The sequence below is a fragment of the Orcinus orca genome, chromosome 7 (genome assembly GCF_937001465.1).
Source record: "Orcinus orca chromosome 7, mOrcOrc1.1, whole genome shotgun sequence".
NCBI lineage: Eukaryota > Metazoa > Chordata > Mammalia > Artiodactyla > Delphinidae > Orcinus > Orcinus orca.
In genome coordinates, this window is record NC_064565.1 from 77,360,745 (window position 1) to 77,383,110 (window position 22,366).

At 43.8% G+C, this 22,366-nt stretch overlaps 1 protein-coding gene across 4 annotated transcripts in view; it reads right to left on the reverse strand.

Moving 5' to 3' along the window:
- STAT1 (signal transducer and activator of transcription 1) overlaps nt 1–22,366 on the reverse strand; it is a 41,057-nt gene that overhangs the window by 6,762 nt on the left and 11,929 nt on the right. For 3 of the 4 annotated variants that reach the window (XR_007478336.1, XM_004276944.4, XM_012535631.3), the window contains exons 6-22: nt 21,183–21,272; nt 20,137–20,215; nt 18,951–19,042; nt 18,610–18,761; nt 16,157–16,315; nt 14,062–14,154; nt 12,471–12,530; nt 9,932–9,961; nt 9,735–9,828; nt 8,485–8,526; nt 7,157–7,240; nt 6,607–6,705; nt 5,369–5,504; nt 3,918–3,967; nt 3,123–3,217; nt 2,198–2,343; nt 478–663 (exon numbers count right to left, since the gene is read on the reverse strand). Coding sequence is in view for 3 of the 4 variants with exons in the window: in XM_004276944.4 (XP_004276992.1) it covers nt 478–663; nt 2,198–2,343; nt 3,123–3,217; nt 3,918–3,967; nt 5,369–5,504; nt 6,607–6,705; nt 7,157–7,240; nt 8,485–8,526; nt 9,735–9,828; nt 9,932–9,961; nt 12,471–12,530; nt 14,062–14,154; nt 16,157–16,315; nt 18,610–18,761; nt 18,951–19,042; nt 20,137–20,215; nt 21,183–21,272 (1,687 nt within the window). In the remaining variant the exon portion in view is untranslated. The remainder of the gene's footprint in view (nt 1–477; nt 664–2,197; nt 2,344–3,122; nt 3,218–3,917; nt 3,968–5,368; nt 5,505–6,606; nt 6,706–7,156; nt 7,241–8,484; nt 8,527–9,734; nt 9,829–9,931; nt 9,962–12,470; nt 12,531–14,061; nt 14,155–16,156; nt 16,316–18,609; nt 18,762–18,950; nt 19,043–20,136; nt 20,216–21,182; nt 21,273–22,366) is intronic. The other variant, XM_049712143.1, reaches the window with a different exon arrangement.

Consider the following 22,366-nt stretch of genomic DNA (forward strand, 5'->3'; position numbering starts at 1 on the left):
CACCATGAAGGGACCACTTCACTTCGCCCGGGCCTCCATGTCCTCAATTTCAGGAGCAGGCTGACATAAAGCAGGTGACCATCACAGGTCCCACGTTTTACCCCTCCACGTAGAAAAAGTAAAAATGTAACAACTACACACGACCAGAAATGGACCTTCTCCAACACCCCTAAGATCAAGAACCATTTACTCCTTTCTTACTATCTGTATCAGGCCAAACAATGTATTATGTTTCAACTGCGCTGTGTTTATTAGAAAGCCTGCTTTTACCAATTCAAAGGAAGGGGTGGGCTAGTGACATGGCATGGGGGGAGTCTGTGCTGACATCTTGCACCGATAGGAAGGCAAGGGCAGTGTGTGGGGTTAACGCCTGTCTCCCGCAAACCTTTGGACTAGGTGAAGGGAGAACACAACCACAGGAACGACTGGGCTGTGCTATAACTCATCAGGCAATGCTTGCACGCTCTGCCCACTTACCTTCCTTTGGCCTGGAGTAGTACTTTCCAAAGGCATGGTCTTTATCAATATTTGGATACAGAAACTTCAAGGGATTCTCTGGAATATTTTCAGCGGCCATGACTTTGTAATTGCGAATAATGTCAGGGAAAGTAACAGCAGAAAGTTCTTTCTTTGTGTAGGGTTCAACCGCATGGAAGCAAGATTCTAATAGGAAGAAAAGCAAAGTGAGTCCCACAGAATATCCCTCAACAATAGAGGAGAGAAAAAAACACTGCAGAGTTTATGGATTTGACAGAACCTGGTAAGAACTAAACACAATCTAGGAGTTACATCACAGAGCATGTAATTGCTTTATTCCTAAATAGATTGTTATCCTTTCTTTAAAATAGGAAAAATAAAGGCCATCATTACTTTCGGTAATATTGCATTTGTCATTATTTACTTAGATTTGTAAGTCTAGCCAAAAGAAATTTATTAAATACCTTTAAAATAACTAATTACTAATTGGGTCTTCTTGGCTCAAGCCATAGATTAAGTTACTAGAAGATAAACTCACTTTGTCTTTCTTTTCATATTGAAAAATGAAAATAAACAACAACAACACATGGAAAACAACTTTTTAAACAAACCAAAAAGAGACCCTATTTGCTATTTTTTTCTCTAATCCTTAATGTAAAAAAACACAGTTTAATTCACTCCTGGTCTTAGTCCCAGACTTCATTGGAATCCTGCTTCCTAACTGATCCAGGATTTCACTTTTGGGGCACACACTCCAGAGGCTGCTGTCAGGTGCTCTGGGGACTCTGCTCTAGAACTTCAGACCAAAGCTTTGTAGCTGGTGTGGCCCTGCTTTAAACTTTCCAGTTGCCAATGGTTTTCATCTTTGCCTGGTTTGCTAGTTCCATCTCTCAGCAAGTTCAGGAAAGAACTACCGGGGGAGAAGAAGAAAAGGGCAGGCTCTACCATCTACTGTCCTCACTGGGCTCTAATCCCAGCTCTCCTGTTTTTTTTACCAGAAGAAAAAAAAAATAGAACAAGAAAAGTATCCTATCTTTTTGCATCTTCTAAACTGAAAGCATAAGTCACTGGAACAAATCAGTTTTCCCTCCAATCCTTCAAACAGAGCAAACTACAAGCAAGAGTGAAAAGTCACCAGTTTGTCTTTATCACTTTCTTGTCTCCACTGAAACCTGTTTCTCATTCCCCGGAAACCTGTTTCATAACGCGTAGGTTTTCAGAATTGTTTTTGCCATGGATGCACTTGGTCAAATAGAAACCCAAGATATAACCCAGATAAACGTGCACGAGCCTTCTCTGTCAGAAGGCAAGGTGGAGGGCTGCACCCAGTCCCAGGACCCCTCATCCGTGCACCTCCAACGTGGGATTCCCCTCCATGGGTCTGGAAGCTCACGCCTGTGCACTGTGGGTTTCCTCCCAATAAATGACTGCCAGTCATACTGACTCGCATCTTTCACCTACAGGTGACATACCTGACAAAAAGGAAAGAAGGTGGCCTTGTCTTTAAAAAAAAATCATTTGCACAATATGTTCCAGGCAACGAATCCCAAATAGCCCTTGGTGATGTATTAAATCCTACTGGGGAAGCTCAGCTGGGGATAAGTGGAGGAGCTGCGACTGTATGTCAAAAGCTCATCATTTGTATGAGTTGATTTGCAGAGAAGAAGAAGGGCTTGCACCCACATTTTGAATCGGTGTGTGTGCAGGCGCCTTGGCTTACCACCTCCATTCTGGGGCCGCTCCACCCATGTGAACGTGATGGCCCCTTCCCGGCAGCTCTCACTGAACCGCAGCAGGAATGTCCCCGGCTGCTGGTCCTTCAGCAGAGCCCGCTCTCGCTCCTTGCTGATAAAGCCCACGATACACCTGCACATGGAAAGGGATTGATGGAGGTACTCTGAGGTTCAGTCATGACTGTAATTTTCACGTTCACTTACAAATCAAGATGACTGCAACTTGACACAAGAACACAGGATAGAAATGTATCAACTATTTTAGAGGCTTTAAAATCTATTTCATCAACACTTCAGGAAGCATTTCACTCATACATATATATGCTGAAGTCCCAAAAAAGCTCATTAACATGGTGCCCGTTGGATGCTACTGATGATCAATAAATACTTGCTGGATTAATGAGCCTTTCATTTTCACCTGGGGATTCTGAAGGCCATGAAAATGTCTAAATTCATGCATCCTTTCTAGTGAAGAGAAAGGCTCAGACAATCCATTTTCATATTCTAGACCTCTGACCAAGTTAAAGTCTTTGCTGAAATATCAACTGACCCTGGGAAAACATTAGAAACAATTTACCGAGTCAAAAAAGTTTTTTCTTCCTTACCTGGAGGCAATAAAGCAGGTGCTCAAGAAATTTTCGTAGAATGAATGAAGGCATGAATGGAACTCAGGGTTTTTAAATTTAGCTTTGAAAATGCATATACATATACTACGAAAATATAATTTTAATCTTATGAGGGTCTACTATCGTGAATGCCTGAAGGGACAGCCTGCAAGCATCTGTTTCTGTGAGATGCACCCAAGTCCTGCCAAATAATGAAGTCTGTCTGGGTCAGGCCTATCTCAGCCTTGCAGCAATGGAGTGTGTGCTCAACATAGGTTTCAAAAATACATCTATCAATGGCCCTTACCCATCATTCCAGAGACAGAGCAGGTGTTTTTTAATGAGTTCAAGGATGCTTTCAATCCAAAGCCAGAAAGGAAAATTTTTATCATTTATATTTTCCTGCAAGTATACAGATGCACACATTAGAAACCAAGAAATCCAAAACAGTGACTTAGCATGTCTCCTCCCGCCATCGGGTTTTAGTTTGCAAAGACTGCCCAGCTGCCAAAGCTAGCACTGCCCCCTACAGAGCCGTCACTGCCCTCTTACCAGCTTTCAGACACCAACCTCTCCATTTCCTGAGCCAGGCTCTGCTTCCCTCTCCAAACATTAGCGACCCAGCCAGGGAATGACCTCCAGCATGATCCCAGAATACCAGTTGCCTTCACACTATCCAGTAGTGTCAGCTTGTCAGCACTGTCTGGTGACCCTAGCGGGGTCTGATTATTCCCCCCAACTGGTCTCACTGCTTGAGCAGGCTCAAGACACCCCCTCCGGCCCAGCAGGCTGTCTACGCTGGCACAGACCACACGTTACTCATGGACGGAGCTAAAACGCTGCCAGGCCAGAGGTCAGTGTGAGCAAACAGAAGACTCATTTCGGATATGAGAGAATGTTATCACCCAGGCAGGTGCTTCCTGTCAGACTCGCACTTGGAGACTAACCTTCAGCGCGCTGAAGGAAAGTAAACAACTTGCCCTAGGGGTTCCGGGGGCGAGAGGAACACGCCAAAGCAAGCACAGTGCAGCCGGCACCGCGGCGAGAAATCCGAGACCCTCAGCGGAAAGCACTCACAGTATAAACTCCAGACAGCACCCACCTTACAGAAGCGAGTCCATGGAATAAGCCCATCAGGGCCAGCACTGGGACCTAAACAAATAAAAATAAGTCTTTTAAGGAAATGGAAATCAATTCTGAAGCTTTGGCTGGACTGATGGCTGTGGTATTTGCTCTCAAAGAGCCAACACTCAGCAAAGGAAGGTTGTGTGTACACAGTTGATATTCTCAGATTCACTAATACAATCACTTGTGCTTTCTGGAGAAGCCTCGATTTGGTCCCCCTTGTGCAGTATCATTTCCCATTGCTTCCCTCTCCCTCCTTGGCAGGCTCCTCTCCCGGTGACCCTGAGGAATTTTTTTCAAGTTCAAACTAAGACCAAGATCACCCCTAGGTGATCGATTTAACTGACACTTGACTTTACAAGATTATTTTAGATATTAATTAGGCATTTCCCTCAGCCCTCCTCCAAATAGGACACAGGCTCAGGGAGGTCGATGCAAATCAAAAGCCCAGTGAGAGAAAGGAGAGGGGAAGGAAGCCTCGGGGTTACCAGCTACACAAATTGAAGAAGCCTGGCCATAAGAGGTGGTGAGCCTGACATCTCTCTTCACGGAGAACCCCAAATAAGCCACTGTAGGCAGAAAAGATATCTGTCTTAACTCTCACCAAATAAGGGAAAGGAATAGGAATGACTTCTTACTTTTTATTAAATTGCACAAGACTCTCACTGTGACAGCTGCATGGCCAAGAGAAGGCACTGCTGAGAGCCATTTGGTTAGGAAAAGCCTACTGGTGTTTGCAGTACATGCAGTTCTGCTATACAGAAAGCAAATCTGGCAAAAAGGTGACCATGGATTTTTTTAAAAATAGTTCAGATAGTCCCATTCATTGAAGATCTGACCTTGAGACTAGCAGGTCTTAGGTTTGCTTAGTGTGGGAAACTAATAAATCCATGACATCAGCCACTGAAAGGGAATTCTCTATCATGGGCTGCACCCTGCCCATCAGGCAGTGCTGGCCACGGGCATCCTCCTGATGGGGACAGTGTCTCCTCACACCTGGGCCACCTGATGTAAGAGACCTGGGCGTGTGCTGTGTGGTGGGCAGCCCAAGGATCTTATTCTTACCATGTTGGGGGCTTGCTGTTTTTCTCCCCAAGGTTAATAAAACTTCATATTTCTCAAAGAATTTAAGCCACAAGTAATATATTTTACATAATTTAGACATCTTTCCCCTAGGAACCCTGCTCAGAAATGTTAATATGAGATAATGGGGAAATGATTCATTTAAATCTTTTATCAGGTCTCTATCTCCTTCTAAGGTGAGGCATCCTTCTCACTTAGCTATAATAAACTGCTGCTGGAAAAGCCAATAGATTTTAACACTCTCCTACCTTGGACAAAATAAAGAGGAAAGAGGGGGAAAGGAGCAAGTCAAGATATTTTATGAATTTCAATTGTTAGTTACGTAAGAAGTGAATATGCTCATACCAAGAAGTTTCTCTCCCAGCATGTTCAGCTGGTCCACATTGAGACCTCTTTTGGTGACAGAAGAAAACTGCCAACTCAGCACCTCTGAAAGCTGAGACCATCGTGCACAAGGCGGGTTCAGGAAGAAGGACAGATTCTAGAGAGAAAACACCCAGAAGCTAAGGGCTACTGATGAGCCACCAGTCACAAGCCTGGCACTGAAACATGGATCTCAGCCAAAGTTCAGCTCTCATCTATGACACACAGATGTTTTCACAGCTAAAGAAGAGAAATCCTCATTATTTGCAGATTCACATTTGTGAATTCATCAGCTCACTAAAATTTAATTCCTAAATCAATATTCATGGCATTTCTGCAGTCATTTGCAGATGTACCCAGGCACACAGCAGTGAAAAGTTTGAGTTGCCAAACATGTATGTTTCCAGGTGAGGTCAAACAAAGCTATGATCTGCCTTCCTATTTCAGCTCTCATACTATACCCGAGTGTCTTTTTTGAGGTCTGTTTAGCGGCACGGTTTTTGCATTTTCGTATGCTTTTTTGTTGGTGATTTCATTTTTAACATGGCCCTCAAGGGCACGGCTGAAGTGCTGTCTAGTGTTCCAAAGTGCCTTACGAAGAAAACGCATGTGATATACAAGCTTTGTTCAGACGTGAGTTATAAAGCTGCTTGCCATGAGTTCAATGTTAATGAATCAACAAGTATATTAGATAAGGGATCTTTAAACAAACAAGGTTATGTATTGATCAGCAAATGCAAAGGTTGTGCCAGAGGCTCATGGGAACCTAACCCTGTGTTTCCCCTAGATGCAGTGGTTCAGTATCTGCCAACTCAGTGTTCACAGCGACTTTAAAGGACTTTAAGTACAGTGAATAACCAGCATCAACTGTAATTAATCAACCATATTAGAGTACCGACACTCTAAGAATGCAGCAGGCTTATTTAGCATATATACATTTTTTAAAAAGCACAAAAATAAAGGACCTCTTCCACAGTAAAAGCTGTACGAAATCATCCGTTGCCTGAGCTTATTCACATGGAAGGAAAATCATAATTCTCATTTCTAATACATACACATGCTTCGCTTTTCCAGAATTACTCCGATCCTTAGCAATGCCACTTGAGTTGTGCCACTTTTCCTTCAACATCTGGCCCTTAGGGGCTCTTTCAGATATGCAGAAGCTAGAGCACGAGGTCTCTGGTTAACCCCTGGTACGAAAGTAGATGTGTTTTCCATACCCTGGGTTCTGCCACCAGCATGTTGTACCACAGGATGGAGGCCCAACCACTCGGGAGCTGGCTGACATTGGAGATCACCACGATGGGCAGAGAGGCCGTCTAGAAGATGACAAAGACCTTGAAATCATCTGAATCACAGAAGCATCACCTTCAGACCACTATGCAGCCTCTCAACTAAGCGAGGGATTCCTGTACATTTGCATTATCTCTTATATTTGAAAATTAAGAATGTAAAGTTACGTTCTTTGGTTCGTAGTTGAATATGTCTTTGTTATATCTTTTCAGTTAAGAAATAAGTTTCAATGCTTCATATAAAAAATTAGCATAGGACATCTCAACTGGAACATTTTAGCTTATAGTACCCGAAGGTTAATTCAGTTCTCTAGCTGCCCGAACGATTAAATTAACATCAAGATAGTACTGGCTGAAAACAATAATCTTTTTTAGCAATTAGGTAAATACTTCTAAAATAAAAATTGAGAAATAAAAATACACGTAACAGTTTAAAATAAAAATAAAGTCTTCCACATCTGGAACATGTAAGTCTTACCTCAAGGTCAATGACCAAACCAGGCTGGCACAACTGGGTTTCAAAACTAAGGGAGTGAAGCTCTTCAGTAACGATGAGAGGACCCTTAAAAGAGAAAAGGGAAACAAAAGGAATATAGCGATTCATTCACTGATCTTGCAACTTGCAAGAGCCTACTAAGCATTTTTTGCAAGAGGCTGCAGACAGCCTGAACCTAACCAGCTGCAATTCAGAAGAACATTTCAATTTTTGAGCATCTATCCCAGATTTCATTATCCCGAGTATCTCACTGTTCTCTCAGAGATCAGATTTCAGATTTCTGATATTATGGCAAGGGATATGGATTCAGGGGAAAAAAGTGTCTATAGGGAAACAGCAACTTCTAATGGGTTTATTCATGACCTAAGGCATCCTGGCCCTCAGCCCCTTCTGAGGGTGTGTGCGGGCTGCACACCTCAGGCTGGCATGGGGTGGAAAGTGTACACGTGTTCCAGGTGTGATTATCTATCGGGAGGGCTGATTCGCATAAGCCTGGCTGGTCATAAAGTGCCTTGGTATGGGTAGAAAGGTTATATAGTGTTCAAAGTACCTTCATACATATTATCTTACACGAGCATCACAACAACTTAGAACCAGAGAGATGTGGCTGCCATCCCTGCTCACAGGAGAGGAAACTAAATCTTCGGGAGGTCACAAAGATAGTCAAGATCCAAACCAGGGCTGGTCAGGCCCGGGACGGTGCCTGTCCCACTGTTCCACACAACCTCTGCTGGCTGTCGTGGGGAAAGACAGCATGCGTGCCACGCAGGCACAAAGGACAACGAGCGGTCCAAACCAAAGCAACTCCAGGCATTCTGTCCTCTGCCCATACTTCATATCTGAAGGCATCACAAACACAGCGCACTGGGTAGGGGACACATGGCAGGAAAACCCTCTCGGCCCACATCGTTTTTGGCAGGGCAGTCAATGAAGCTGGCCTCTAGTTCTAGCTCTGACAGTAACTCCCTGTGCACCCTTAGCTAAATCCTGCAAACTTCCTGTGGTCCAACTTCTTTACCTGTGAAATGTGAGTAACCCAGTAGCCCACCGTACCTGCTCTGCTGGGCTGTCTGTCGAGGGTCCCATAAATTCACGTGCAAAATCACTTGACGACCATAAAGCACAAGCACAGAGTGCTTTCACCGTTATGACAGATACACCATGTCCCAAAGCTTGTCCACTGCCCTTCTCTGCCGGGTCTTCCTGCTTCTCACCCCTCTGTGAGGTGTCCCTGGCCCCCAGGGCCACGGAGCCAACCTCATTGGACAGACCTGCTAGTTAGAGACCAATCACAAGAGAGAAAGACTCACCTCGTTGGTTCTGGCACCGGCGTTTTTCTGTTCTTTCAGTTGCTACAAAAAAAAAAAAATCTTAGTAAACAGTACCATAATCATCAAAGTTGCTATTTTCATCTACAAATCAAAGCAAAGTGGGGACTTAGAAAGAATGAAGGAAGTGAAATTATTTTCAGAACGCAGAACAGGAGGTGAAGTGACCCTTGTGTGGGTTCATGAGGGAGAGTGCCTTTTCCCATCATTCTGACAGCCTGCGAACACCACAGGGTTGAGAAGATCCCAGGGAACAGCACCCTGCTCCCTCCCCCAGGCTAGCTTTTCCCAAACCATCCCCCATCACCTTCATTAGCTGTCGCATGCTCCCTGGGCTCAGGGCACAGCTTCTCTTGCCTTTCCCTCCGCAGAGTCTCCCAGGCCTGTGACTCAGGCCTCTAAGACTGCCCTCAAAAGGACTTCAATCACGCAGGTTCTAAGGGAGTAACCTGGAGCCCCCAGAGCAGCTCCGGACACCCTCAGACTCCTGGGTTGGACCAAGGCTCTCACACGAGGTCTAGCTTCCCAACTATGAGTTTGCGGGTTCACGAAATGGTTGCCAATAAAAAAGGATGCTTTGAACCTCCCTGCAGGCTCCAGCCCAGGAATTGCGCAGGGCTCGGCACCAACGCCCCTACAGAACAACTGGCAGCCCCGATTTTCAGGGAGAGAGGAGAGAAAGCACCACCCACTTAAACCCCTCTGCTGATTTCCACTGCCCGGTGCCCGGGCCCTACTCCTCTGGAGACAAAGTGCTCAAGACAGTGGTTGTGGGCAAGACCCCAGGAGGGAGGTGGCAAAGAAGGGGCCAAAGAGAGACTCCTGGGGCCTGCCACGCTTGGAGGGGGAGAAGGAACGGTCAGGATGTGGGGCAATAATGACCTCTGGGAAAATTCCAAGAATCTAGAATGGGTAATCACTGAGGTCCTGGAGGAATCATGTACAGATAGCTTATGTGCACACTGGTTTATGGAATATCTGACTGAGATCACTACCCCCCAAAGAAGGTATCTCTGAGAGGAAGACTGGCAGGAAACAGAGTGGACAGTCCTGGGATAAGGAGGGGGGACCAAGATTCCCCAAGTGCTGCTGAAGCCACCGGCCATGAATTCTAGGAAGCCTTCTGCTAGGGGGTGCCCTGCCCATCACACAGGGCACCAAGTCCCACTCGATCACAAATCAAGTCCTAATAAACCAGACACAACAGAAAAGGGGGAAACTGATCTCCCTACCAGGTGTCGGAATTCTGCCGCCAGACTTCCATTGGTGGACTCCTCCATGTTCATCACCTTCGTGTGAGTGCCCAAAATGTTGAACTTTCGAAACCTAGACAATACAGGGTACAAATACTTAAAAGGCTGGGAACTGTTAAACCAACACATAAACAAACAAAGCGATCGTAAAATATAGCGCAAAGTACTTCACGTACCCTTTTACTGTATTTCTCTCATTCACATCTCTGCAAAAAAAAAATATATATATATATATATATATATGATCACATATGTGTATTTAAAACTTGAGATAAGTTTTAACAAAAATATAAAAGTACAAGATCAATAACAAATAATGGGGCTGTTCAGCCCTTTCATTCACTCACACAGTCCCTCAATCAACCCACACCAGCAATGCCAAGTTTTGCTGAGTGACCTCGGGCAAATAAACTGTCTGGGCCTCACCTTTCTCCACTGTACGTCATGCTAACAGCACCAACCGTACAGGACACTGGGAGAAGGAAACCTGTTACCGGGTAAAGAGAGCACAGAGCACACCCTCAGTAAACGTAAGCCTGAGTTATGGCTATTTGTTGAGCAGTTACTCAGTCGGTGCCTTTCCGAGGCACCGAGCTAAGCACTGGGGACTGAGCAGAGAGCGTTGCTCTGTGGCTACACAACTCAGAGGACTTCCAAAGTGACAGCTCGATCCTGATTTTTGTTCTCTGTTATTTTTAACGCTTTCAGAGAAGTACTTGAATGGTCAATTATTTGGGAAAACTATCAAGTTTAAGTTTTAAATCTGAGGTTAAAATCTTGAGAGACCTGTATCTTATATAAATGTAGCGATAACGTCGTCATGTTCTGGACAAATAATGTATCTGTCAGGCGTAGGCGAAGGTTAGAGATCATTAGCGCACTCATAGTTAAATGAGTTAGCTTCCTTTCCTGTCTCAACTAGAAGTTCAATGCTTTTGTGAAAGAGAATCACCGTCAGTTGTAACAGTGACCAATTTTCCCATCTGGAAAAAAAAAAAAAAAGAACTTACACTTCATAACCACGGAATATTTCTAATGACCAAGAAGCCAGCCTTGGCATATGACAATTAGCTAACTCGACACTTCACCTGGACTTCATCACTTCCCCCCAGCGTCCTTTTCCTGCCCCAGGACTCCAGCCAGGACCCCACGTGACATTTGTCATCATATCACCCTAGCCTCCTCTGGTCTGTAGCACGTTCTCACACGTTCCTTGTCTTTGAGGTTTTTGACAGTTTTGAGTATCACTGCTCAGGTGTTTTAGGAATGTCCTTCAACTTGAGTTTCTCCAGTGTGGCATCTCAGTTTTTTAAATTGTGGTAAAATATACATAACAGAAAATTTATTATTTTAAGTATTTTAAGCATGCAGTTCAGTAGCATTAAATATACCCACATTTTGTGCAAAAAAAGAAAATTCACAATAAAAGAAATAGTGTGATACAAAGCTACCTTGTCAAAGCTAAGAAGAAAACTCAGAACTGGAACAGACAGAAAAGACAAAAGAGCAAGAAAAAACCGAAAGAGAGACTGAGTTAAGTAGAGTGTGGTAAACTGTAGTGGCCACAAAACCTCTGCAGCTTTTCTTTTCAAGAGGCAGAATGTATTTCCCTGTCCCTTGAATCTCAGGGGACTTTGACTTGCTTTTCCCCACACAATGGACGGGAGTGGTGTCGAACAAGTTCCAAGTCTAGCCTAACAGGCCCAGCACGCTGCTGCTCTGATCCACTTGGAACACTGCTGCCGTATGAGAAAGAGGCTGACCTCTTTGAGGGCCCAACAGAGAAGGGCCCAGTTATCCCAGCAGAGACAGACACATACAAGGCCATGCTAGACCACCCAGCAACAACCAAGCCAGCCCAGACCAGAAGGACCACACACAGCCCACAGCATAAGAGAAATTAGTAAGTTTTAGAGTTTAAGCCACTAAGTTTTGGGGTTTTTATGCAGCAAAAGCTAACTGATACACAGAGAAACCAAAGATGATGGGAGAAAAGCAAAGGCACAGACTATGCTACAAAGAAGGCTATAGTTACAGGAATGGAAAGAGACAAAAAGCCAGAGGAAAATGACTTGGATTATCATAAATGGTTTTGAAACTTGGTAAACCAGAATGTTACACACACCAACAAAAGCATTAAATATATCAGGGAGGGGATGGCAGGGGCTAAGCCATCTTGTTCCTTAATGTAAGTGCTTAGGTCACTGATAGTTCAGGTCCAGGGACTAAGGACAAAACAGGATGGGCCTGCTCCATTTAGACCCCATGAGAGATGCTGCCCATTCCTGGGTTCTTACTGCCCAGAAGAGACAAGTGTGAGGCCAGCAGGCTCCACACAGGCCCCCCAAAATGCTGTCAGCTTCACTCCAGAAACAAGTCCACACTGGCTGCAGAATCATGGTGGCCTGGAGTTTGATCAAGGGCCCTTCCTCTAGGGCTGGCCTAGGAGGAGGGGTGGTAGCTGCTTGGAGACTTGATCATTACAAGCTCATATGCATAAAATGCACTCATTCTTTTGTTCACTTATAGTCTAAAAAGGCACAAGCACATTGATACCAGCTCTAGGGGATGCTCCCAACATCCAGAACAGGAGCTATCAATTTAAATGTGCTGGGATCACTTACAAACAGCCCCAGTGCAAAAGTCTATGTTTAGTTAACAAAACCAGCAATTTCAACAGTACGTGTATCTTAGATAATATTAAAGATATCTTACTTATCAAATAAGACTTTGACTTTCAAGTTATAATTCAGCTCTTGCAATTTCACCAACAATCTGAAAAGAAAAAAGTCATAATTACTTTTAAAAATTATCTGTTACCATTTATTTATCATGCCAATTCCCTACTGATGAACATTTCAATAACCCCCACCCACCTCATGCAGTTTTTGGTTATTACAAACAATGGAAGTGACATCCGTGTACGTCTACTTGGATGTTTTTAAAGTGTATTTGTAGGAGAAATTCCTAGCTGTGAAACTGCTGGGACAAAACTGTAATATTAAGTTCTGACACACAGCAGCACTGATTTTATATTCCCACCAAACATTAGTGAGGGTATCTGCTTCCCCGTATCGCCTCGCCAATGCTGAGTTTTATCAAAATTTCTATTTGGGGCTAAAAATAGCAAACACTGCCCTTTACTAAAACTTGTATCTAATGCTTATTCTGCTGGGAGAAAATAAAAACTATCACCCATAATCAGGAAAGTGAAGGTCACCTCTATAATCACCCCAGGGCAGTGTGGAAAGATGGAAGGAGCCGTGGGCTAAGAATCAGGTGTGCTCTGCTCTGATGAGCTGGAGAGCTGGGGAAGAAGCCCCTCACTGGTTGGCTCCCTTTAGTGAAGCAGATGATGGGATTAGATTTCTCCTCCTGCCAGCTGTGAGTTCTGGGACCTCACGGGTGCTAAAGCGTGGTGCTGTTCACTGGCAGCCAACAGGCAGCACCTGTGGACCTAACTCAGCAGCACCCTGGAAAAAAGGACGAGGGCCAACTCTGACGGCAAGTGCAGCTCTTCTGAGTCCAGCTGCTCACCAGCGGAGGAAGAGCTAAATGAATGCAGCCGTGCAACGGAAGAAAGTAAAGCTGTAAAAGCTGTACGTTCTAACATGGGAACACTTCCATAACTTATTATGAAGGAGAAAAACAGGCTGCCAAAAAACAGACAGCAGAACCCTCGTTTCTAAAAATGAAACACTGTATGTCATATATATTTGTGTGTCTATGCATGAAAAAAATATGTATAAGTACAATGTATTTATTTATATATTTATGTAGACATGGGCAAAATTCTGGGAGGACTGACACCAGGCTGTTTACCATGGTGGTCTACAGATATTTAGATCACATACAACTTTGAGAAATCTGAGGAAAGCTATGAACACACTCAGCAGAAAAATGTACCTGTCATAAGTCCACATTCACACACACTGCATACATTTTGGAGGGAATGTAAAGCTCAGGTTATGAGTTTATGCTCAAGAGGGGATGAGGCTGCTGGGAACTTCTACTCTCTACTATATGCAGTTCTGCAATTTTGAATTCCTATTTACAGTAAACATTCATTACATCTATAACTGGAAAAAAATCAGGTGTGTGTGTGTGTTTGTGTGTTTACACACATATCTCTTATATTTCTAGTCTGAATAGAAAAGACAAGACTCTTAGATATTCTAAATAAGAATTCATATTAAAATGCCTACTGCAAAATTACTTCCTCTAAAGCACCATATATAACAGTGTTGTGAAAGGAAGCTGGGGTGCAAACTTTGTGATAGGAGGTGCAGGGTCTTTTCTTTATTACCTCAACTTCACAGTGAATTGTACTCCAGTCTTCAGGACCAATGGCCTCTGAGGATGAGTTGGCATGCAGGGCTGTCTTTCCACCACAAATGAGCTGTAAATTCCCAGCAAAGGGTAAATTAGCATTTCCATTAATGCTGAGGCAGTAAAAGGTTATTTTCCCTAAAGAGGAGAGGGGGTTAGAGGGCACAAGCTAAAAAAAAGTTTGAAAGATTCTAACAAATTGGATGAATAAAGTGAGGTTTTCTAGTCAGTAAAGAAATCCCCAAATCTATTGCACTCAACAAAATCATAGTAACTGCAGTGAACTGTGATACTCTTCAACAATGAAAATTCTGAATGGGATTCTGTTCATTTACAAATTTAAGAATCAAATTTGCTAATTAGACTTAGTGTGGTGATCATTTCACAATATATACAAATACCAAATCATTATGTTGTACATCTGAAACTAATACAAGGTTATATGTCAATAACATCTCAATTTAAAAATAAAAATAGGGAAGTCCCTGGTGGTCCAGTGGTTAGGACTCCGTGCTTCCACTGCAGGGGGCATGGGTTCAATCCCAGGTCAAGGAGCTAAGATTCCACATGCTCGTGGCATGGCCAAAAATAAATAAATAAAAAAATAAAAACAAGATAAAAATAAATTTTACTACAGTTGAAAGTGAACCATGTACCATATTGCTTACCACCATAATTTGAGACTGACATTTTAACATCCTTTGGAAAACTGATTTTAAAATTGTTTAGTAATATTTATTATCTAATAAACATTTCCAAACATTAAATTTAATTTAAAAAAAAAATGAAATTTGCATTCTAAAACCCAAGTAAATGTCCTCGATTATTTCAAAATCCAACATCTAGGCATTCCTGTTTGGACATTAGCCACAGGGAACCAAAGACATTTTAATTACATTAGCATTTAAAAAATTGCAATATGGGGCTTCTTCCCTGGTGGCACAGTGGTTGAGAGTCCGCCTGCCGATGCAGGGGACACGGGTTCGTGCCCCAGTCCGGGAAGATCCAACATGCCGTGGAGCGGCTGGGCCCGTGAGCCATGGCCGCTAAGCCTGCGCGTCCGGAGCCTGTGCTCCGCAACGGGAGAGGCCACAACAGTGAGAGGCCTGCGGACCGCAAAAAAAAAAAAAAAATTTACAATATGAATTCTACTTAGTGCCATTTGTTTACCTACTAAGCATATCTGAAACACCTACCCATGGGCAAGGTACTATGTAAGGCCCTGGTGGGGGAAGAAGATGACAAAGGCACATCTCTGTCTACTAGGACCTTTCAATTTACAACAAAGAAAACAGAAATACACAGACAATGATATAATAAAATCCAGAATGGGAGAAAAATAAAGAATGAACTATGCAGATCTGGAAGGGAGACAACATCTGCCTGGGAACTCTGGGAAGATTTCATGATGAGATATAAGGTGAAACGTTCAGGATGCAGCTTCGAAATGAGGTACAAGAGAAGAAAGCTCTGAGGCAGAGAAAATACTGTTGGGAGAGGAATGGAGAAGCAAATATCCAGGGTAGGCACGAAGTCAAGTCTGCCTGGAAATGGGGCATGTATAGAAGCTAATTCTGGAGTGGCTAGTGAGGGCCAGGCTGTGCAGGTGCGGCTTGGGTGACTGCATGCGGGGCTCCCCTGAGATCAGCAGGTGGCAAAAAACCTGATTGAACTGTGCTCTGGGAGAGCACAGGGTCACAGGGACAGGGAGGAAGGGGCTTGGGAGGGACCATTTGGGAGGCTACCACGCCAACAGGTCAATAGAGAGGATTTGAGAGCTTGAAATGTGATGAGACCATGGAATAGGAAAGAGAGGACAAATATCATCAGGTTAGACTAGACAGGTCTCGTCACAGACTGGCCACGGGGAAGGAGACTGGTAACCCGTCTAAACGGTCACAAGAATGACAGGCCAACGACATAAGCAAGGAATTCGGGAAGACCTGATTCGGGGAAGCCATAAAAAATTTTACATAACCTATTAAACCCTTCTAAATTATCTGAATTACCAGAAAAATTTTCCTCTGGGTAAAATAATTGCAAAAAGTGCAAAAACATCTCCCTCAAGTTACCTCTGAATGAGCTGCTGGAAGAGGCTGAAGGTGCGGTCCCATAACGCTTGTTTGTTTTTTGTGATAGGGTCATGTTCATAGGTGTATTTCTGTTCCAACTCCTCAAGCTTTTTAAGCTGCTGACGAACCTGCTGCAGACTCTCTGCCACTATGGTGAACCTGGGAAGGTACAAGCCACAGGGGTCTCCATCAGAAAGCAGCCTGGATTAAACAGAATCACGGAAACCAACAAGTACTTTTTACAGACAACACACGACGTTATCTGCCCAGCTCTGAAGTGCAGGGAGAAACAGAACAAACCTGATTTGTGTGAAAAAACTAATATGCATGAACGATTACAGCCCAGATTAAAAAACTGCATCCCACTGAGATGGCCCTAAGGAGAAATGGGTAGGGGTGGAGGCTGCTAGGGAATCTGTGACTTCAATTGAGCTGTGAGATAATTGGGACCTAAAGGGACAGGGCAAAGGTGCAGGGGGGACAGAGGCAGGGGACACGACAAGGCAGATGCTGTGGGCAGTGATGTGTGGAGCAGTGAGGGGCCCCTGCAGATCTTTCTATCAGGGCAGTGACACTGTGCAGAGAGGAGCAAGAGAGCAGCCTGGACGCTGAGGAAGCAAGGCCAAGAGGGGATGCAGGCCGGGTTAGGAGGATACGAGGGAACAGAGGTGACTGTGTCACTGAACTGAAAGGAGAAGGCAATGTGCGCAACCTAGACACTCAAAATATATGCATAAACTAAGGAGAAAACCTAGTGACTGCTTTCAGGTTCCTCCGTCCTGACAGGAAACCACCAAAGGCGATGCAGCCTCCGAGCTGCGTCAGGCTGTGGAAGTTCATTTTACTGGCCTGGAGGAATGACAGAAGAACCTCTATTCCCCAGTGAAAAACATCTCCTTCACTCGGTGTTTGCATTCCTTGAATCCAGTTCGAAGCACCAGGAGCACAGCCCATGGCCATGAAATGAGAGGCAGGATAACGGTGGGTGGGTGAGTTCCAGAGGGATTCTAACCCGGTGATTCCCAACCTTGTTCAGGCCACGACACACAGGAAAATGCCAACTATCCTTGTACCACACAGCTGGGGGTACTGAGGGGTATTCACATCTCTGCAGGAGGCTCCTTGTGGCCTAAGGTGACCATGGGGGCCCCAGACAGCAGGGGGCCTCGCTGGGCACCTGGGGGGCTCGGAGGTCAGCATCTCACAAGGCTCACGGGGACACACTGGGCTGGGGAGCTTCATTCCTATCCACAAAAAACTGGGATATGGAATGGCAACTCACAGAATAAAAATAAATGGCTGACTATTGTGAATTTTTAAAAACAGCAATCCAGAAAGTAATCTCATGAGGTCTCTGGTCCTTGGGCCCTTCAGAACTGTTCCAGGCCACCCCCCGCTCCTACCCACTGATTCTACTGCTTCCATCCCCTCTGCTCAGTTCTGTCAGCCCTCCCCTGGACTACGCTAATAAACTCAGAGCAGACCAACTGGCCTTTCTGTCTCTATTCTATCCTCAGGCTTCAGCCAGAGTGACCTAAATAAAAAATCAGAGAAATGAACCTCCACTTAAATAAAAGGCTTGCCCGGCTCACCAGTATCCACCGGGTAAAATCCCGGAGTTCCCAGCACAGTATGGGAACCTCCGTGACCAGGCTCCAGCCTCTTGCCAGCTCCACTTTCTTCCTTCCCTCTCTGGCACCCGACTCTCTAGCCATCCAACATGAGACCTGCGGGCCCCAGCTCATGCCAGCCTCCCCTCCCCTCTGCCCCATCCACACTCTTCTCCTTCCTGGTCTACATGAAGTTTTCCTATTCACTCTCGAATCCGTGCAAGACCACTTTGTCTCATTAATCTTTCCTGGTGACTCCTTCCTTCATCCTCCGTGAACTCTGGATGGTCTCCGTTGGAGCCCTGGCAACCTTTCACTGAACAGTTATTACCACGCCCATCTCCCGCCTCCACACTGAGAGCTCCTTACTGGCAACGACCAAGAATCATTCACCTTGTGTCCCAGGTCCTAGCCCAGTGCCTGGCATACAGCATTTCATAAGTATTTACTAGACGGATGACTGAAATGTATGGCCCACAAACTATTATTTCACGTAAGCCTGTAAAATGCCCTTTTGTTTTTAAAACCTTGGGACTCAAGTTGTTAACTGTGTTGTGTGATGACCATGTCACTGGTGTGTTGGCACAAATGACATGTCCCACGGTACACATACAGCAGGGAGAGGAGTCCTCCAAACCATGCAGGATGTGGCTGAACGTGGCCACAGGTGTGATTAACACTGTGCTTTTCAAGTGTTTCCAGGCCAAGAAGCAGTTGGACTACATCAAACTCTAAACCAAAGGTTTGACAGAGTCCATTCAACTAACACAGCTGGAACGTGCACTTTACGAGTTTATATGGTTAGCCAGTCAGCTGCCAATGTTCTGCTTCGGAGAATCTTACCAGTTCTGCAGCTGATCAAGGCAAGCATTGGGGGGTCCCCCGATACAGGCACTCTGCTGTCTCCGCTTCCATTCCACAAGTTCATCATTAATCAGGGCTTTCTGGGTAAGTTCGGTGGCATTCAACAACTCTATTATTTTGTGAACTACTTCCTAAAGGGAGAGAAAGAGACAAAGCGAAATAAACTCATCTTTAATCACTGAATTTTATTCTTTCATCTCAACTGGGTTGCTCTAAGTGAAATGGTTATAAAAATAATTTTGCCTCTATTCCAAACTTCAAGTCCATTATTTACAGTCTGTGACAAAAGCGACATGTTATTCTGGAAAGTGAATCACTACCTTTCTCTTATTGTCAAGCATTAAATACATCTTCTGGAGTAACATCTGTTCCTGTTTCTGATCATTCTTTGCCACACCATTGGTTTCATGTTCTGTGCATTGGGAGAGACAGCAGATAAATATAAATATAAAAGAAGACAAAACCAACTGAAGCCAAGATTTACATCCATTTAGGAAAAATACGATCCAAACGCTATCTGGAGATACGTCAAAGCTTGGTTTTTCTTCAATCATTGCTGAACAAAACGGTAAAAATGGCCTAAGTACAAAAACCGGATACACTGAAACAAAGTCCTTGTTTACAGTGACTCACATAAACGGGAAACAGTACTGTCTGGTTCTTAAGGCACTGTCAGAATATTACCTAAATGAATATAAGTGACAAAATTCACAACCTCAGTTAAAAAATAATTGATACAAAGCATCTCTGTGGCTTGAAGCAGACAATTAGGAAACTGTAATTGAGGTTTCTTTCTCTCATACTTTTATTCAAATTCTTACTAATAATCTCTCCATTCTACCATGGTATCCTCCAAAGGATTGCTAGGGTTCCAGCAGCACCCTGCTTGTTCTACACAATGCACACTTCTGGATTATTTTCAGTGGACGTCCTGTCATCATTAAAAATGAGCAACAACAACAAAATCCGAGCGAAACTGCTTTAAAACATGTGAAAAATGCTGAACTTCCCCTGTGGAGTATACAAATGGAGCTGGAATATTTGGAGGAACTTCAGTTATTAGGGCAGGGGAACCCCACACACATATCCGTCTATGTCCATCAGTGGGCTAGGCACAGTAAGTAGAGTGAATAGCACGTAACCAGGATGTATTAACTGGGGGCGATTTTGCCCCCCAGGGATCACTTGGCAATGTTTGGAGACAGTTTTGGCTGTCACCACTGGGGACCACCACTGGGGATAGCTCTACTGCCACCTGGTGGGCAGAAGTCAGGGATGCTGCTAAACATCCTACAATGCACAGGACAACCCCCAAAACAGTTATCGGCCCCAAAATGTCAATAGTACTGAGGTTGAAAAACCCTGGCCTGGGTCACCAAGAAGCCAAGACTAGCAATTCAGAGTCTTAAACTGTTTGGTAAATATGAAGGAGTATCTGCCTTTGTTATCTAGTGTAGGTAGAAAAAATTACAGGCAATGGACACTGCTTTAAATGTTAACTCTTACCTCTGTTCTGCAAGGTTTTACATTTAAAGTCATATTCATCCTGTAAATCTTCTAGGGTCTTGATTTCATGCTCTATACACTACAAGTAAAGACAGAAACAAGATTTCCACCATACTTAGGACAAAGACTTTAGGAGACAGATTACTGGTACTATAGGACCCAGAAAACCATGGATGCAATCCTGCTCCCTCAAAGATGGATTAGACTTGCAAAATTCTAATCACACGTATGAAATAACTTATATCTCCTTAGGTAGTATATGATAACCTTTTTATGAAAGAAAATATATAGCTATTTCTGGACTGGGCCACTTGATGTCTACTTTAATGAAGTAGACCTGGAGTCTGGCAACATGCCGTCTGAAGCACAAAGTCAAGGCCGCGCTGGTGTGACCCAGAGGCCCACAGGAGAGCCGGCCCCTCAGCAGAAAGGCCGTTTCCACAGATACGGGCCCAGGGCAAGGCTGGACTCCTCACCCTTTCCCCCAAACAGCACCCACAGTGGAAGGGAGTGAACACATACCACCAAGGGCACCACCTCCATAAATGTCTGGCAAGTTTTATCTTAAAGTTATTGTGGATATTTTATTCTAATCAGAAATACATCAGAATTTCCTTGTTTGAGATGTTTTTGTTCCCCTTCCAAGTCTTAGAATAAAACAGGTGCTTGAGGAAGACTATGTTTATCCTAGGACTCTATGTAACCCCAGACACACCCCCATTTGAAAGGTGCAGACATAAAGGGCTATTTAGAGCAGCAACAGCTAGTTTACTGGGTGATAGGGCAAAGTCAACAGTTACTGCACAATCTTGCAAGGAAGGAAAAGATAAGCTCAATGTTTGCAAGTTGTAACAGGGGCCAAAAATGTCTATCTGCTCATTGGTTTCACCAATTTGTTTACTTAGGGTTTCGAACTTGAGCGAAACTTTTCTTCTCAACTACTTAAAAGCCTGAAATCAGTCACAATGCTTACACTAGAGCAATTGAAACCTTTTTTCCTCTACAAAAAGTTACAAAGAAGATGTATACATTTACTAAATACTCACCATAACTTTGTCCTTCACATTTCTGACTCTGCTGTCAAGCTCCTGCTGTTTGTCTAACATTACAGTGGTCTGAATATTCCCTGCCTGAGCCTGTAATGGAAGGTACACAGTTAACAGCCATTACTTCCTCTGTCCTATTTACCTGCTGGTTATGCTCCAAAGTCAAGTCTACCCCGTGCCCCACCTAACTCCCGGACCTTCCAAAACCTCCTGCAGGCCTCCCACATGAGTGTGCACAAGAAAAGCTCAGTTCCCAAGGCCCCGGAAAATACTGGTGAACTGTTAACAAGCCTACAGAAAAACCAGGCTCAGTTCATGCCTAAAATAAATAGTATTTCTGGAATTTTCCATTAGTTCATACAGTTGCATGGGACCACACAGGAAGTTATTTTAGTTTCTCAAATTCCGTAGACAACATTATTCTTATTAGCCCTGTACTCATTTGTCTCAAAGCCATGCAATTCACAGTGTGGTCCCCAGACAAGCAGCATCTTACCACCCGGGAGCTTGTTGGAAATGCAGAATTTCAGGTCCTAATCTGATTACTGAATCAGAAACCCCATTTTGACAAGATTCCAGATAATGCAGAGTTATATCAAAATTGAACAGTACAGAGAAAGACAAATATCATATGATATCGCTTGTATGTAGAATCTAAAACAATGATGCAAATGAGCTTATTTACAAAACAGAAATAGACTCACAGACATAGAAAGCAAATTTATGGTTACCAGAGGGGAAAGGTCGGGGGAGGGGTAAATTAGGAGTATGGGATTAACATATATAACTATATTTAAAACAGATAACAAGCAAGTACCTAAATGTATAACACAGGGAATTATACTCAATACCTTGTAATAACCTATAATGGAAAAGAATCTAAAAAAGTATGTGTATGTGTGTGTGTGTGTGTGTGTGTGTGTGTGTGTGTACATAACTGAATCACTTTGCTGTACACTTGAACACTTGAAACTAACACATTGTAAATCAACTATATTTAAATAAAAATTAATTTTTAAAAAACATTAAAAAATTGAACAGTACTGCCATTAAGGACTTCAATGAATATCTGCTCCTATAAAATAATAATGAATACCATCCCAGATGCAGTGGGTATAGTTAGTCTTCATCCTTGACAGCCAGAAAACAATTTGTTATTTTTATCGGGATCACATTAAAATTAT